We start from the raw sequence: 16,467 nt of genomic DNA on the forward strand, positions 1-16,467 counted from the left end.
AGTGGCTTATTGTGATCCAGCAGCTCTGTGTCCAAACCCAGGAGCTCTGCCAGTGACACAACCCTTCAGCTCAGGAGAAACACAGGACAGGCGGCATCGCTGTGCGCCGGGAGGCAAACACCTCACTGCTATTTCTTTGCCATAGTGTCTCCCATTATAAAAACAAGTGTGGAAGAAAATTCCTAAACACTTTTAAAGCACAAGAGCTTCTAAACATTAAGGAAGAATTTCCACTTTTATGAGTTTAGCAATGCAGAAAGTGCAGGCAGCCCCGCACCAGGGAGCAGCAGCACAGGGCCGGCTGCTCACTTGGAGCCACTTCTGTGACAGCGCCATGTGTCCCGAATGGGCCTGAACGTGGCTCCCCAATAGGCACAGACACGCAAATACGAAAAGTGCTTCTTAGTCTTTTAACACGCACCCACCTCAGTGACACTGGGGATTGTTAAATGCCTTCTTCAGTTTGTCTCTGAGCACGCTGGTCAAGGATTTCTGGCGTGTTTGCTTCTTCGGATTGTTCCTCCTGCCTGCAGCAGCCGTCACCACGCAGGTCTCCTCCTGCCGCTGGTGCAAACCCCCTCCTGCTGCAGCGCACGGGGACAGTGACCCACGTGAGCCACTGCGTGTCCTGGCCACTCCACGGGCAGGACCATGAACCAGGACCCACACGAACCTTCACTCTCGCGTTGCCTCCACTCGCGTCCCCGCTGCAGCTGCCCCGGGCAGCGCTCGTACACCCACCCGAGCCCCCCACAGCACCAACGGCACTGAGGCCTCCCCAGACCCACAGGCAATTCCAGCCTGGCCGCAGGACAGTGACACACTGGGCAGCACCACGGCTGCCACGCGGACCAGCGCTGGGCTCCGTCATCCCGGTGACCGAAAGAGAGCGTGTAAGCAAAGAGGAGACGCCAGCGGTGCAGAACAATTCACATTTATTAGTTCATACAGCTAACACTCGCTAAACATGCGTTCAACACTTATTGGTCACATTTCCACAGGTAGTCAAGTCACAGAGCAGAGCAGCGGAGCAGGGGCAGGTCGGGCTGACACGGACCCGTGCCAGTCCCACCGCGCCAGGGGGACCGGCTGTGCCACAGCACGCCCAGGACCCGGCAGAAACATTCATTTGGTCATAGCGTAGTGAGGGAAGGCAGCTCCCGAGGGGTGCGGGACAGCGCCCGCGTCCCCCGGTGCTGCGGGGGAGGGCGGCAGCAGCCAGATGCTCCCCAGCCCCGGCTCCGAGCGTGCCAACGTTCACCGTGTGTCATGCTGACGCAACATCCTGCTTCCCTGATTTACACAAGGGATCGTGGGAAAAATGAAGTGTTTTACCAGGAGAAACCACCACCTGGAACACCAGCTGAAGGACCCGACGGCCGGGACCAACCCACCTTGGAAACATCCACCAAACCAGCGCTGTGGACAGCGGCTTGGGACGGCCGTGGTGACATCGCCACGGCACCGCGGTGCTGGGCGCGAGCACGGCGGGCTCAGCCCAACGCCTGCCCAGGGATCCAGCTGGGCTGTGGAGTCAAAACCATCACCCGCAGGCTGAAATGCTGCGGGGAAACGGGAACCAACACACAGCCCAGGGGAAGGGAAACTGAACTCCCGCCATCACACCCTGTGCAACAAACACTGGCAGCATTTTGTTTTTCACACAATCCCTTTGAGATGATAAACAGGATGTCACACGAGGTAGTTTTGTTATGGAAATTGAGTCAATAATGTTATCAACTATTACAAGACATTTTATAAATTGAAAGAAAACAACGAATCACAAAAGGCTTTGTTCAGGTTGATCGTCATCTGGTTTCAATTTCTGTTTCTTTCTGCCCTTGGGGGCATTTCTTCCACCAACCCATATTGCTTCTTTCACAGACTTGTTAGAGCTCAGCTGCACAGAGGCTCTTTTTCTTATTCCCAAGGGGTAGATATCGCCTAGATTGGCCTCACCAGTTTTTTGCAGGGCTGGTTTAAGCTCGGGTTTGCAGACGCTGGCGGGTGAGGCTGCAGGGAGGTGGTTTGAGCCCTGCCGGCCGCTGCCCGTGCCCGGCGCTGGCGCTGCCCGCATCGCGCGGGCCGGATGGGACTGCCCGGATGCTGCAGGCACCTGGAGCTGAACCAGTCCCACCCGTCAGCGCCCTCCCCAGCAGCCTGACCGAGCCGGCAGCCCCGTCGACCCGCGGTGAGAGTTGCCCTGACCGGGAGCGACGGCACTTGACCGTCAGAACAGAACTCGGCCTTCAGCAGGCAAACCGCCCGCAAGCCAAATCGAAACCTTCTCCCCCAAAATCTCCATGTGGGGGCTTTATTCAGCTTTCAATGGGCGCTCCAAGCAAGTCGTGAAAGAAGCAACTGTTGCAAGATCAAAACAAGGGTTTCTCTGGGTCACTTTTTAAATACTTATCCCTGAGCTTCCGTGTATTGCAAACAACACACTGTGAACCCAGAGAAACACCACAGCTTGATACTGACACAGCCTATGTTTTACCCTCCATTTACACATCATCTACACTTAAAAATTAGTTTCATACTTAAACTAGTTCCCCAAGTTTCCCCCTTTCTCCTGCCCTTTATGTGGCAGGGATGATTGCCGCTTATTATCCTGAGAAATACAGAAATAACAACATTTTCACAGACACCAAGCTTCATAGCTTCAAATCAAAACCAAGAAAGAACCAATGGTAAATAGCACATTCACAGGAGAATCTTTTTGTTTGCTTGTTTTTAAAAATGTAGTAAAGATAAAAGAAATTCAAGTTTTGTTTGCTTTTTTCTCTTCAAAAAGGTTGGTTTGAAGGACAAGACTTAAAACCCCGCACCCGAGGCGGCTGCGGTTCAGTGCAGAGCCTGAAGAGCAGAGGGGGTCGGGCAGAACGCGGCACCCAACGGGAGCTCCGGCCGTGGCGTGGGCAGCCTGGGGACAGGGACACGGCCTCGGCAGCGAGAGCCGCCCTGCCGAACCGAGCGCCCCGAGCCTGGCTCACTTGCCGGCTCAGCTCACGGCAGCACCTCTGGCATTGTTAACAATTAGAAAGTAGCTCATGCACATGCAGAACAGCCGGAGAGTTGGCTCCTGCTGCACCAACCTTGCCATGCCCAGGGCCCCCATGTCCAGGTACCCAGCGCCTCCCAGCACCCCGGTCTCCCCTCTCGAGGGGCCAGGCACACTGAGGACAAGGACACAGAGCAGTTGCAAGGCTCAGCTGGCGGGACAAAGCCGGACCCAAAGGTAGCATAAGGAAACCCAGCCGCTTCCACAAAGCTCGTGTCGGGGTGCTGGGGTCCCCGCTGGGCTCACCCACAGCAGCAGCTCCTGCTGGCGGCTGCGCTGGTGACACCTCGGCCGCGTCCCGCCGAGCACGAGCTCTTCAAATTTATGTCCCAAATCTCTGTTTGGATTAAAAGCAACTCTTCAGCTTCACATCTGCACAAATGCTATGAAGGAGAGGAGGGGGTCAGCCAGCCAATTTATCTTTCAAATCGGGGATAAAAATTGACTTGTCATGGCAGAAAATTCTACCAAAGACTATTATTGTTGATTGATTCCTCTATGACAGAAGGTCAGATAAGCAAGAGCAGATAGATACCAAAGATAATGAACTTCCCCCTACTAGCATTAAGCACAAATAAAATATGAGTCCCTGTAAACCGAATGTAACGTGAAGAATGGAGCAAAAATTCCAACCTTTCCAGGGTGTCCTTCAAACCAAATTCACAAATACATCTAGTGACTGACCTAACGTCTCTACGTCTCTAGCTACATTCCTACCTTCTCATAATACCTGAGTTTGCAATGCAACACATTCACTTTACCCTGTTTAAAAAATACAAGTCATTAGAGGACTTGGTGCAGAAGATGTTAAGAACGAGTGTCCCGTGAGCTGGATTCTGGTTCGCTCTATCAGCTCCTTCCTCACAGTCAGCACAGGAAGGCTTTTCTGCTCCCTAGACAAACGGGTTGTTCACGGACGCTGCTGTCAATCAACCTTTGTAAAATTTGCTTCAGACAAGAGAAAGCAGAATGTTCTTGTCCATTCATCATCATAAATGAACTTAGGTTTTTTGTTGTTGTTGGTACAGCATTAGTCTTGGGAGTCTATTTTGGATAAACACTGAGTATCTAATAGATTATTTTTGTTGGGTATTTGGCAATAAGATGACCGCTTTTATGTACACTAATTAAAACAAACTCTTATTCATCAACAGATCATAATAATTCAGTAACTGCAGAATAAAATTACTCCTATTCAATTTTAACAATTCCTTGAGTGTATAAAACAGCAAGCCAGAAGATAACCCGTAATAAAAAGATCATATCAAGCTATTTGGAAATTAAACTTAAAAGCTGAGAAAGACTTTCTAACTTACAAACAGATACACTAAAATCTTCCCATTTACACTTGAGGTATAGGCTGTATGCAGAAGGCTTTCCTGAGAAATACGCGCTTGTCTCATTTTACATTCAGAAAGTAAATGAGATTTACGGAACCACCTTTGGATTGAGAAGCTCCATCAAGCTGAGCTGCTGGGCCCAGCAGCGGATACCCGTAACACCCTGGTAAATAACCCACGCCGAGCAGCGGGTGGACGTTCAGCAAGGAGAAACCGTCAGGCTGGAAGGGCCCGAGCGGGAGGGCGGAGGCGGCGATGGCGCCGCGGGGCTGCGGCAGCCCCGGGACACACGGCCCCCGCAGCGGGGCAAGGAAAGACACCTCGGGGAGGGGGTTTCTCCTCTGAGCAGTGCTCACTGTGCCACACGGCCGCCAGCGGGACGGGAGAAACTGCTCCCTCCTACCCTGGAGGAACAGAAGTCGTTTCCCCAATTATTATTAAAACAGCATTTAAACATTTGTTGATGAACCTTCTTGCTACATAAACATCAGATTCATACCTAAGGACACGGGGAAGGAAACTCAGCCAGGGCGACGCAGCTGCCCAGGAGAGCGACCGAGCCTGCGAACGGTAACTCTTCATGAAGGAGACGAGAAGGGGAGCATCTCACCAACCTCCCCACGAGCAGGAAGCCGTGAGTTACTCAAGAGAACACCCAAGCCTAGATAAACACCAGCACTGAAGAGCTACTCAAACAATTCACCAGCTGCCATTAAACCAGTTCTGTGTGCCGCACTGTGGTGTGGAGGCTGCGAGATGGAAAATGCAACACTTCCAACACCCAGGACAGAAGAACTGACCAAGTACTGCATTCATACCACCTTTGCCTGGTAAGCAGGGATTCCACAAGCAGCAGAACAGTCCTGGCAGGATACGACCAAGGACCATGCAACTTCCCTGAGTCCAGCAGAGAAAGCCATGCTGGGGGACACTGGAGTCCCCTGTCCCCGTTACACTGGTCACATCCAACCACAGATGCATCAGGTGTCCCCGGAAGGGGCTGCTCGTGGTTGCTGCAGCACAGCAGCTCCTCGGTGCTCAGACACCACCTTGGAGGAATGCACTAAGGGTCACTCCTGCCTCTTCACCAAGGAGGGTTTTCCTGCTTTTGTGAACCTAAAACGGACGTTAAGGAACTGATGAGAAATTACTTGCTGTTCTCTAGCACCAAGAGTACCTTTGTGTATATCAGGAGCCTGCTGTGAACCTCAGCAAGGCAATTCGGTGGAATGGAAAGGCGTGTGGTGCCAGCGAGAGCCCGGCTGGGCAGGGGGCTGAGGCAGAGCCCCGCAGTCCCGCTGGGACGAGGACAGCGACCCCCTCGCACCGCAATGCCGCTGGGGCAGGGAAACCGCCGGAGCTGCCGCCTGCCCCCAGCAACGGCCGGGGACAATCAACAACCGGCTGCACAGCCTTTTCCCTCTCCACTCCCTGCCCTTTCTAAGTTATTACTATATTTAAAGAAAAAAAGCTTGGCACTTCTCTAACACTCACTTCTCCAAAATCGTCCATTTGGGATCCTAACAGCTCTGTCAATGTGGTGAGGCCGTTTGCTCTCTACGACAAATGCTTTTGGATACAAATCATGGAAAGAGCAGTGCATGAACAGCATCTTCTCCTTGAGGTAGTCTTAGTCATCTCAGTCCCCAGCCCCCCAATACAAAAGAACTAACCCTAACAAACACTGTAACACTAAACATCTTCACATTTGTAAACCGCTGGAGAATGCATCTGCTGCATTCATACAGAACCATGTGCATTGTGTTGAAGATCATACATTCAACTCTGTCGTGAAATAAATATATAGGAAAAAGAGTAAAAAAACAAAAACAAACAAAAAAGATTCTTGCTACAGTGGCGGGGCCGCCCGCCCTGGCCGCTGCCGCTCGCCCGCTCTGCTCCGCGCCGGCCGGGCCCCGCGCGCTCACTCTTTGCTCACGCTCGTCTTGCAGGAATGCAGAACGGCCTTAAAAAGGAGAGGCAGCTGCTCCAGGGGGACGTTCACCATCTTTCCTGGTGAGAAAGAAAGAAAACAAACCCCAGAATTAGCAGCCACTCCTGAATCAGATTTCAGAGACACCTAAGCCAGCAACGCTGGAGATGGTTTTACCTTGAACCTCTCAGAGAAACAGTTAATCATCCCACTGCTCCATTAGACATTTGATATTCATTTGGACACAACAGGATTTATTATTTACTGAATCAAAAGCAAAATAAATGGCCAAAGTCAGATCAAAATGATTTCTCCACAATGGAGCAGCATTTATAGAAACCGGGAAAGACTGAATCCCATCTCTCCTCAAACTCCCTTGTTGATCTCTATGAGTAAATGACGAGAGCTTCTCTGTGATTATTATCTAGTCCGTTACAACGGAGCAGGATGAAGCAAAAAGAGCTTTAACACAGGGGGGCAAGTATCCCCCTTTGCCATCACATTCAGGAACAACGTTTTAGTAACACTGGACCTTGAGGATCCTATTAGTGATACAACTGCATTGGAAAATTCACCTGCGGGTTTCAGAGGTCCAGACAAGCTGAGACCCGATGGCTACACTGCAGAACTTCTAAAAGCAAATGTCATAACTTGCACATGATCCCAGTGGGAAAAGAACTCAAAAAGTTACCTGCAATATATCGTATCTCTGGCAAACACATCATTAAATCCGGAAATCGGTTTGGCTGGTGTGGGTATTTGTACTCCGTGAAGTCCTGGCAAACGTACCAGTACCGCTTGTTCAGCTGCTCCAGCTGGGACGCGTTGGTCAGGCCCCTGATGTCTGAAAGCCAACAGGATCAGAGTAAGGAAAACGCGTCAAAAACACCCTGGAAGGGCAGCAGACTCGCGCTTATTGCTGTTCATTCGGGAACGACAAACCGATTGCTAAAGCCCTCAGCTGGGTCCCTGCTTCGGAGACTGGCTCCCAGCGCCCAGCCGGCAAACACCGGACCCCCGTTCCCCTCGCGGCGTGCCGGCACTGCCACGTGTCCTCACGCGGGCGCGGGATCCCCTGCGCGCGACGCCGGGTGAGAACAGCCAGGTCCTAAACTGCTCGTCTGCAGAGCTCAGGGGATGCTCTTGGAGACAACAGCTCCAGCAACCTCAAATCGCACCTGCCTGGCGGAAAGCAGCTGCGTGTCAGGGTTTAGTCTGCACAGCAGATCCCGCGTAATGCTTCCTCGGACAGGAACGTGTTGATTTTAGCTACAGCATCTTGGCTGAGGAAAGCGCTCGACTCTGTAATTCAGGGTATCACCATACTTCTCCCTATCTGCTTATGAATTATGTCAGATGAGCTCTATAAACTTGTCAACTTCTTATTTGTAAATTTAGCTTTGCCAATGTCAGGCAACACACACAAAGGGAAAACGGACATTTCCAAGCTGTGGAATTGGCGGGAGGTCCCACTGCGCGATCGGCAGAGCAGGATGGGGCCCGGAGGGTCCGCCAGCGCTGCAAGGACGCTGCGCACCCTCGCTGCCGGCTCCGCGCTCCGAGACCTGACGGAAGAGCCATTCATCTACTGCCCAAAAGCTGCCTTTTAAAAATAATTCTCAGGTATTTCACATAAAAAATTGCAAACTTCAACTAAAAATAAAAGAAGACAGGAAGTTAATAGAAATACATTTTGGAAAACAATGGAGACAGCTCGAGAAGTGCATTATCCAGTGTCAGGAAACTGCCCAGGGAAGCAAACCGGATCCTCGCCCGGCACAGATTGACGCGTCAGCACTATCTCCCGCTGGAAACGGGGGGAGGACAGAGCCCGCAGCACATTTGGACAGACTGTAACTATCTTTCACCGTACAAAAGGCTTTGGGGACATTTATTTCCAAAATTACAGTGGAGCACCATCCAGTAAGCATTTACAACATGAAATGTCCCACAAGGACACAATCAGTGACGGGGAAAGGGGCTGCAGGAGAGGGGACAGAGGCAAGAACCGGAGTGGGGACAGGGACAACTGGGGACAAACCCATCTATTCCAAACCACCACAACCCGCTGCGGCTGCTGCGAAACCACCGGCATCCTCTCACTGGTTTTAAAGTATCATTTAGTTAGTTGCCTAAACAGTTACCTAAAGCAATGATACTCTTAGATGACACATTTTTGCCCGATGAGAAGTTCATTAGCAGCTGGTAGGTCATCACTCAGCCAAACCTTACGCCGAAGGTTTCCCTGGCCTCTCTGCTCTGTTCTAACTCTGGGGTCGGTACCGTCGGCACACATGTAAAATGACACCCCGACTGTCCTTGGTGTCGGCATTTAAAGGCAATAGAAGTTGGCTAAGCAGAGGGATTCATTCCCTTCCAGATCCCTCCATGTGGGTACACAAGTGACCCCTCTGCTGGATGGCAAACGCACCAAGAGAGGTCTTGGTTCCAGCTCCTGGGGGCCTCAGGCCCCCATTGCTCAGCAGGGCAGCAAAACCTGCTCAGGCTGTTTCAGAGAACCTCTCCGGTGGTTCTGACACCTTCTCCCCGTCGCCTCACCTTGATTTAGGAAGTTGATGGCTTTCATACACGCGTACTCCTCGTTGCTGACCTTCAACTGGTTAAACTTGCGAAAGAGGTAGATCAACCGCTCCATCACCTCCATCCCCTCTTCACTGAACCTGGAGGACAGAGATCACACGTCAACCTATACAGGATGTGGCCCGTACAATAAAGGCAAGAAGCGTATTTTAACAACTGTGGAGATTTTAACATCTCACAAGAGAGTTAAAAAATAAAGTCATCATTAAAATTGCTTGAAGTCTGCTGGCACCATTAAAGTAAAGCGGAGAATGACTCAGTTATAAACTTGATCGTTACAGATATTTCAGCAACAAAACCCCGAACGCCTCAGTGACTGTGGGGGACCCTCCGCTGGGATCGGGACCCACCACCTGCACGTGTCCTGGAGCGCCTCGCCAGGCACAGCCGCGCTCGTGGCTCCGTCTGCCCCGTTTGCTGAAACGAGCTGAACGTTTCTCCCAAGCTCCCCGAGGGAACGGGCGGCAGAGGCGGGCGGGAGAGGGCACACGGATGTGCGTCCCCGCAGAACCCCGGGAGGCCGCCGGACGGACATTCTGTGGGTGCAGGACCACGTTCTCCTGCCGGAGCGGTGCCGGCTGCTCCAGGAGCGACGTCCCGCGCGTGCCGCGGAGCAGCCGCTGCAGCACCCGGAGCGGAGCTGCCGTGACCGGCCCACGTGCCCGAGCGGCCCCCGGGAACGCACCGCGCAGCAACCTCCCCGCTTTCAAAGAAACCGCATATTGCAGAACTGCTCAGAAGTGGAACAGAAGCGTTGAGGGAAGCTTCAGCTGCGCTCTGGCATTGTACAGCGTGAAGAATAAGAGCACAGCCAGAAAGCCATCTTTGAATAGAACAAAAATAGAACCTTTCTCACTGAATAACACCTTATTTTGGCATGTGTGTTTGTTTACTTCAAAGTTATTTGTAAAATGCATGGTGGAGTTCGACCTCAGAGAAGTGGAAACAAGCTATCTGAACTGCAGGTCACTTCTTCAAGAAAGTAATATTGTAAGCGATGAAAGCCTTGTCGGCTAATCTAAAGTTGTACGAGTTTCTTTGCTCTCAAGTTGACATAAAAAAATCTTGCAGGTGCAAGATTGCAAAGCTCAAGAAGTTAATGAGCACAAAGACCACTCAGCCGTCTGTTGGGTTTAATTGTTTTTAGAGCATGCACATTTTTACCAGCCACTCATCACTTCATAAATCCAGGAGAGCTCTTCTCTCAATCCTGCAGTTGAACTGTCTTACTTTTCCGTGCATACTTTCCTCCCCCTTTCAAACAAAGCTGTTCTGTTTTTCACAGCCCTATTTCTCCTCGAGGGCTGACTCCTCCGCACACTCTTCCTCGCAGTTTACACCGGGCAAGTTTCTGGCTGGGAGTTATCGCGATCAGCCGGGAGCAGGGGGAAGGGAAGCGCTATCAGGAGTGCTGGGGGAGGTCAGGAATCTATTCATTTCATATTCATCTCCAGAAAAACAGCACAACAAAAGAAAACATTTGATCTAGCTAACAGAACATTGAGCCTGTTGTTAGAAGTGATTAAAGCGCAGGGGCTGGGGAGCTCATCCTGTGCCTCCATTTGTCACCCGCCCAAGCGTTAGCATTGCTCCAGTCATTTCACAAAATAAGAACAGAAATTAACCCCAGAGTGCCACATCGTCCCGGCTGTGCGACCTAACGAGCTTCAGTTTGCCGTGATTGCTGATCGACGCCGGCGCTCTCCAAAAGGAACGGGGGCTGTTGGAGGGCACCCCCAAACCCGAAGGAGCGCAGGGGGAGCTGATCCCAGGAGACGCCCCCAGACCCTCACCCTGCAGCTCCTGCAAACGGCTTTGTTGGTGTGCGTGTCCCCACGTTACTAATGACAATTAATGACGTTTGAAAAGCAAAATCAGACATTCCGCTCCCAAGAAAGCCTGTGCTCATCCATGTGCGCAGATCTCCTCTGAAGGACTTTCGAGGCGACCAGCTCTGAATTGCCGGTTTCTGAAGGGCGAGGATTCCTCCTTTGTCTTGTTTTCTTACCTCTCGCTTGTATTTATCGCAAACCCAAAATGAAACAAACACTTCTCTTTTGAGGCTCTGACCAGGATAGCGGGAACAAAAGGACGGCTGAATGCAGGAACAAGTGTTATTGTGGTTCTCTATGACCCTCACGGCTCCTCGCAGGAGCAGCCCCAGATGCAGGATGAATGGCTGAGCAGAACGGCGCCGCGCAGGAACCTGCCCCAGGAAATGAGACACCTGGGTCCACCCAGCGCCCGGCTCCTCCGCTTGTCAGAACAGATGCACAAAGGCACCTCCAGGAACCGCCAGGCACCGCGATGGCCGAGACCGCGGCACAATTTGAGATCTCTGCTCGGACACTTGGATCCCCAGCGACTCTTGCAAAACGGCCAAGCCCAGCAACGGCAGATGTCAAAAGGGAGCACGGGCAGCAGTTCCTGTAAATCCTACCTATTCTGCCGTAGTATTGTGAGACTGTGAGTCTGCTACCAAAAGGAGCCACCAAGACTACAAAACAAAACACCAAAACCAAAAAACAACACCCTGACCAAAATGATAAATGACAGGCAGGCTCCTCAGAGCATCAGATAGCACGCACCACGGAAAAAACCAAGAGCTAAGTTGCAACATCTTCAAATTTATGTAATCAAAACAATGAAATAGCAATTAATAACGAGCACTTTGATAATACAGACAACCAGCTTTGTGAACAACCTTTCCACTGCCCCAAAGGTTTATAAATAAGACCTTCTATTCCGTATCTCAGGGTTACCCGAAGCGTTGGTTAGTTCTACTCTCGGTTTGCAGGGCTGTGCTGGAGCCGCTACGGCACCACAGCACCGCGCACCTGCCCCTGCGGAACACGCTTTCCATTCAACACTGGCTAAACCACGGTGCGCTTTCTACGCCTGGAACAACCCTCTCCTAAAACCAGAAAAGGAAAGCGGCAGCAGGTGGAGTGACCCATCGCAGGAAGGCGGTTGGTCGGTCACAGGCCAGAAACACGCGCGTGAGCGCCGTCCTCCCGACGGCTCCTCTGTCCCCAGGTCCAATTAACATCTCACCTGTGCAGCTCGTCATCAGAGGGAGAGTACTTGGAGGTGACGTCCGCGAGGTCACCAAAGATCTGCTTGCTGTACACAGTCAGCGAGGAGAGCAGGATCAGCTCCTGCCAGGTGGAGCTGAGCAGGCAGGTATAGTCCTTGATGGAGAGTTCGCAGAAGAACGGCAGCTTCTTGATCCAAGCAATCTGCCTGAAAAGCAATTCATCCGCCAGACGACACAACAACGCAAACAGCTCTGCCTGAGTCACTTTGTACCTGCAGGCACAGTTAATACGAAGGCATAAAAACAATTAACAACATTGAATGACATCATCTGACGAGGCACTTGAAAAGCAAGGCAAACGCCACGAGAATTCATGTTCAAGTGCCCAATGTGCTGCTGCCCAGTGTCACAGAGAGTGGGAGCTGCGAGGGAGCCCCCCGGGTCACCCACCTGACCAGGGGCTGCGAGGGAGCCCCCCGGGTCACCCACCCGACCAGGGGCTGTGAGGGGAGCCCCTCGGGTCACCCACCCGACCAGGGGCTGCGAGGGAGCCCCCCGGGTCACCCACCCGACCAGGGGCTGCGAGTGAGCCCCCTGGGTCACCCACCCGACCAGGGGCTGCGAGGGAGCCCCCTGGGTCACCCACCCGACCAGGGGCTGTGAGGGGAGCCCCTCGGGTCACCCACCCGACCAGGGGCTATGAGGGGAGCCCCCTGGGTCACCCACCTGACCAGGGGCTGCGAGGGAGCCCCCCAGGGCACCCACCCGACCAGGGGCTGCGAGGGAGCCCCCTGGGTCACCCACCAGACCAGGGGCTGCGAGGGAGCCCCCGGGGGCACCCACCCGACCAGTTTCTCCCAGGGACGCTCCCCGTGCCCCTTGGGCTGTGAACACCCTCAGCCGCCCCCTCGCCACCAGCAGCCCCTGTGGCAGAACCCGCAGAGCGGGAGCGAGGGGCCGGGCAGGGCCGGGCAGGTCGGGGCAGCCCCTCACACCGCGCACACTCACCCGTCCTCGATGAGCATCGGCGTGCCGAGCGGCTCCACGTCCTCCGCCGACACCAGCTGATTGATGAGACTGTGCGACTGGGGGTCCAGGCTGCGCGTCTGGGGGGGCATCAGGGCCGAGTGCGCAGAGTAGCTAAAAAGGTGCGGGAGGTACTGATAGTGCGTGGACACCGGCGTCCCGATATACTGATCCCTGAGTGCGGCGAATCCGTTCAGCTCCACAGACCTACTGGAAAAGGAAAAGCTTTTCAATATACTCCAAAAACTCCACCCAATTCATCAAAACGTTGCACCCAGCTCCATCAGAAATGTTAATGAAAATAGGAAGGAAAACCAGAATGAAAAATGTCTTTGTATTTAAACCCTATGCTGGAAATAATTGAGAGTGTGCACCTCACGTTGAGCCTGGCTCAGCACTAGTTCCACTTAACGGAGGTCAGAACTAACTGCACAAGGCATCTCCAGCCCAGCTTCCTCAGAGGGCCAGAATTCAGGACTGTGAATTCAGTATTTACACAGCCAGGGAACACAAATATCTCCCAGCTTAAAACACAACTGAAAGCAGACGGAATGCAAGTCTGAGATTTTCGCCGTGTTTACAATCAAAGGCTGCAACTGACTTTAACGTAACACTGTCAATCAGCAACCTAAATGGGGATATTTGATTCCAAAATCTGAGCACGGTGCAGAAAAAGAGCTTACGCAGAATGAGCAGTGAGAGGCGATCAAGTTCCCATCACCAGCAGAAAAAAATATTAATACAAGATACATATTTTAAATACAATCTGAACCCAACGTTGCCTTCTTTTTCACTTGCTCATGAGCATCCCCCCCGCAGTTCACCGCTCTCCAAGCCAGCGACTCATTTGTTAGAACACTCCAAGCTGCAGGTCTCTGCAGGAGGCTCGGTTCACACAAAGATGCACTCGCAGGGTGCTTTTCCTACACTGACCCACAGTACCAACCCAGGGAAAGACGGCCAAGATCGCTGTAATACAAGACTCTTCCAGGGGTCATTCCCACCTTGAAGACGGAGTGGAAACGGGCGAAGGCTGGTTGCTCTCAGAAACTCCATTTCCAGGGGAGCTATGGTCACTGTCACCGTTGTTGCTCCATGACATGTTTGCCTCTCCCTCAAATTCTTGCCCAGACATAATCCTCTCAATCTCTTCCTCTGATATCTGTCAAATACAGGACCATTTTGGTTACTTCAGCTGAGAACAGAAGCAAGGCAGAACCTCTGCACGTGAACACCTCGGCCGTGCAGCAACGCCCCGAGCTGGAACCACCCGCAGCAGGAGAAAGGCTTTGCCATTCCTGCAGATCTCATGCCTTCCCTTTACATTTAACAACACCCACGAGATATTCTATTTACAGCTAATCACGGTGACCTCCAGTGCCTGCAGTACAATTCAAGTGACGATAACACAGTAGGCAGGAAAGGACACATGAAAAGACGATGTCAAATACACACAGCGATGAGCCGTAAATCAGCCACTGCCACGCAGTGAAAAACCTGGGAGTAACTGAGGCCAGTTCGTCGGGAACATCACTCAGCACTTGGCTGAAGAGAAGGCAGACGGAGGGTGGGCTGAGCTCCGCTTTGATGGAGCGACTGAGAGAGGCGAGGTGACGTATATAAATATAGTCAGGAAAACATAATCAAGCACCTAATGCTTAAGACAACTATTAGCCAGTAATACACAGGAAGCTAAAATGGACCAGATAAAAGAGAAGAGATGGAGTCCACTGAAGTATAAAGTTTCAAGAAGGAGCTGGGTATGCTCCTGGAGAAATGTCGCATCAGTAGTGCGGAAAACGGAACATGACAATTTCTGGGCTTTTTTTCTTTAATTCCGTGTATGACCCTTAGTGAGGTTGCTACAAAAACCAGACAGACCTCGAGTTCATGTGCTGCAAGAAAGTGCGCTGAACTCTAAACATCATTTTCAAGGACTAAACTTTGTTTAAATGGTTTATTCCAGTCTTGCAAAATGGTCAGAAAAACGTGGTCAGCTTCCCCAGGTACAGAATCTGAAAAATGCAACAGCTGCGTATTCGCACCCCAGGAAATGGAGCTCTTGGCATCACCAATGGCCCAACACAAGTCCCAGGTGAGCCAGGGCCCGTTAAGCCAGCAAAAGCGCTGGTTTACTACAGCCACACTGCTCAGAGAGGCAGCAGAAACTGTTACCTGGCCAGAAATTAAACGTTTGCTCTTCCTTGACAGACTCACAGAAGCTTTGAGAATCATTAATGCTGTTATAAATACGATGTCTGCAAGCAGCACAACATGTCCTGCCATTACTAAGAGACGTCTCTCTGATGTGAGCCGGGCTCACTGGTGCTGACCCCGGCACGGCTGCCCCGGCTCAGGGTCGGCTCGTTCCTGCAGAGCACGCAGGGATCTGCTGCCGGGCTGCTCGGCTTTTGGAATGGGGCGAGCAGTGTCCTCATGGGCACGGAGTCACAGAAATGCCTTCAGCGTTCTTTCTGTTTTATTAATATAAATAGTAAACTTTTAAAAGACCGCTTTTCCAGAAGTGAGCTGGAAATGGCCATCATTTCTCAGGCGTGCGGTACAAGCTGTTGTGCTGAATTACCTCGCGCTTTACAAGACATCTCCAGCCAAGCTGCGCCATCAATCAGCGAGACATTTACTGGGTGCCCCGCTTGCAACAACTGAAGGAATTGCAGCCGGCAGCCCGGGAGATTTACTGGGAGCTGCGGAGGGACAGACGTCCTTGTGCAGCTCAGGAAGGACAGAGCACCGTGACAGCCGGAGCCCGGTGTCACACGGGTACCCCAGGACTGCGCCGTGTCCCCTTGGGGACCAGCAAGTGCTGAGCTTTCTTTACACATCTCCCGTTCACAAGGTGTACCCCTAACACTGGGGAGAGCCAGAGCCCTGCTGCGCCCACGGGAGGTGAGAACGGCTCGGCAGGGCAAGAAAGGCTCCGCCAAACTGATCTCACCCCCACCCCACAACGAGCTGCAGCCCGAGCCCACCACCCCCGGGGTGTGTGTGTTGAGGGGGGGCTATATGTGTGTGTGTGTGTGCGTGTGTGCACACCAAGGCCACGGCCAAGGCCGCGACAGCTGAAGGGAACCGTGGAGAAGCAGCCATGCTCACCTGGACAGGTCCAATGCTTTTGTTCCTGCCTCCCGGCATGCCATCCTCTCTGATTGCTGAAAGAAAACAACGGGCCTTGTGAGGAACGCTACTGTTCAGTACACCAGAGAGCCGTAAGAAGGTATACGCTATTTTCAAATATCTTTACATCTGGAAAGACCCATTTTGTTCATCAAGCTGTTTACAGAAACCTCCAGTGTTTTCCAGGGCATGGGAGAGCTCACGGAGCACACACCAGGATCCTCACCCAAAGGGCATAAACACCCATGGGGTTACAAGCATTACTCAGGGAGTTTGATTTCTTCGTGTGACTCCTGAGTGACTGACAATGAAGGAATAGCCATCCTTTATCACC

The 16,467-nt window shown here is 52.2% G+C and overlaps 1 protein-coding gene across 5 annotated transcripts in view; it reads right to left on the reverse strand.

Moving 5' to 3' along the window:
• Positions 1-918: 918 nt before the first annotated feature.
• Positions 919-16,467, reverse strand: part of NR6A1 (nuclear receptor subfamily 6 group A member 1) — a 70,357-nt gene continuing 54,808 nt past the window's right edge. For 4 of the 5 annotated variants that reach the window (XM_071817424.1, XM_065854067.2, XM_071817422.1 and 1 more), the window contains 7 exons: positions 16,113-16,168; positions 14,003-14,160; positions 12,981-13,208; positions 11,990-12,244; positions 8,894-9,015; positions 7,026-7,178; positions 919-6,414 (listed from right to left, as the gene is read on the reverse strand). In XM_071817424.1, coding sequence (XP_071673525.1) covers positions 6,326-6,414; positions 7,026-7,178; positions 8,894-9,015; positions 11,990-12,244; positions 12,981-13,208; positions 14,003-14,160; positions 16,113-16,168 — 1,061 coding nt within the window. In that variant the 3' untranslated portion in view covers positions 919-6,325. The remainder of the gene's footprint in view (positions 6,415-7,025; positions 7,179-8,893; positions 9,016-11,989; positions 12,245-12,980; positions 13,209-14,002; positions 14,161-16,112; positions 16,169-16,467) is intronic. The other variant, XM_071817423.1, reaches the window with a different exon arrangement.

The sequence above is a fragment of the Patagioenas fasciata genome, chromosome 20 (assembly GCF_037038585.1).
Source record: "Patagioenas fasciata isolate bPatFas1 chromosome 20, bPatFas1.hap1, whole genome shotgun sequence".
In the NCBI taxonomy this organism is placed as follows: Eukaryota; Metazoa; Chordata; class Aves; order Columbiformes; family Columbidae; genus Patagioenas; species Patagioenas fasciata.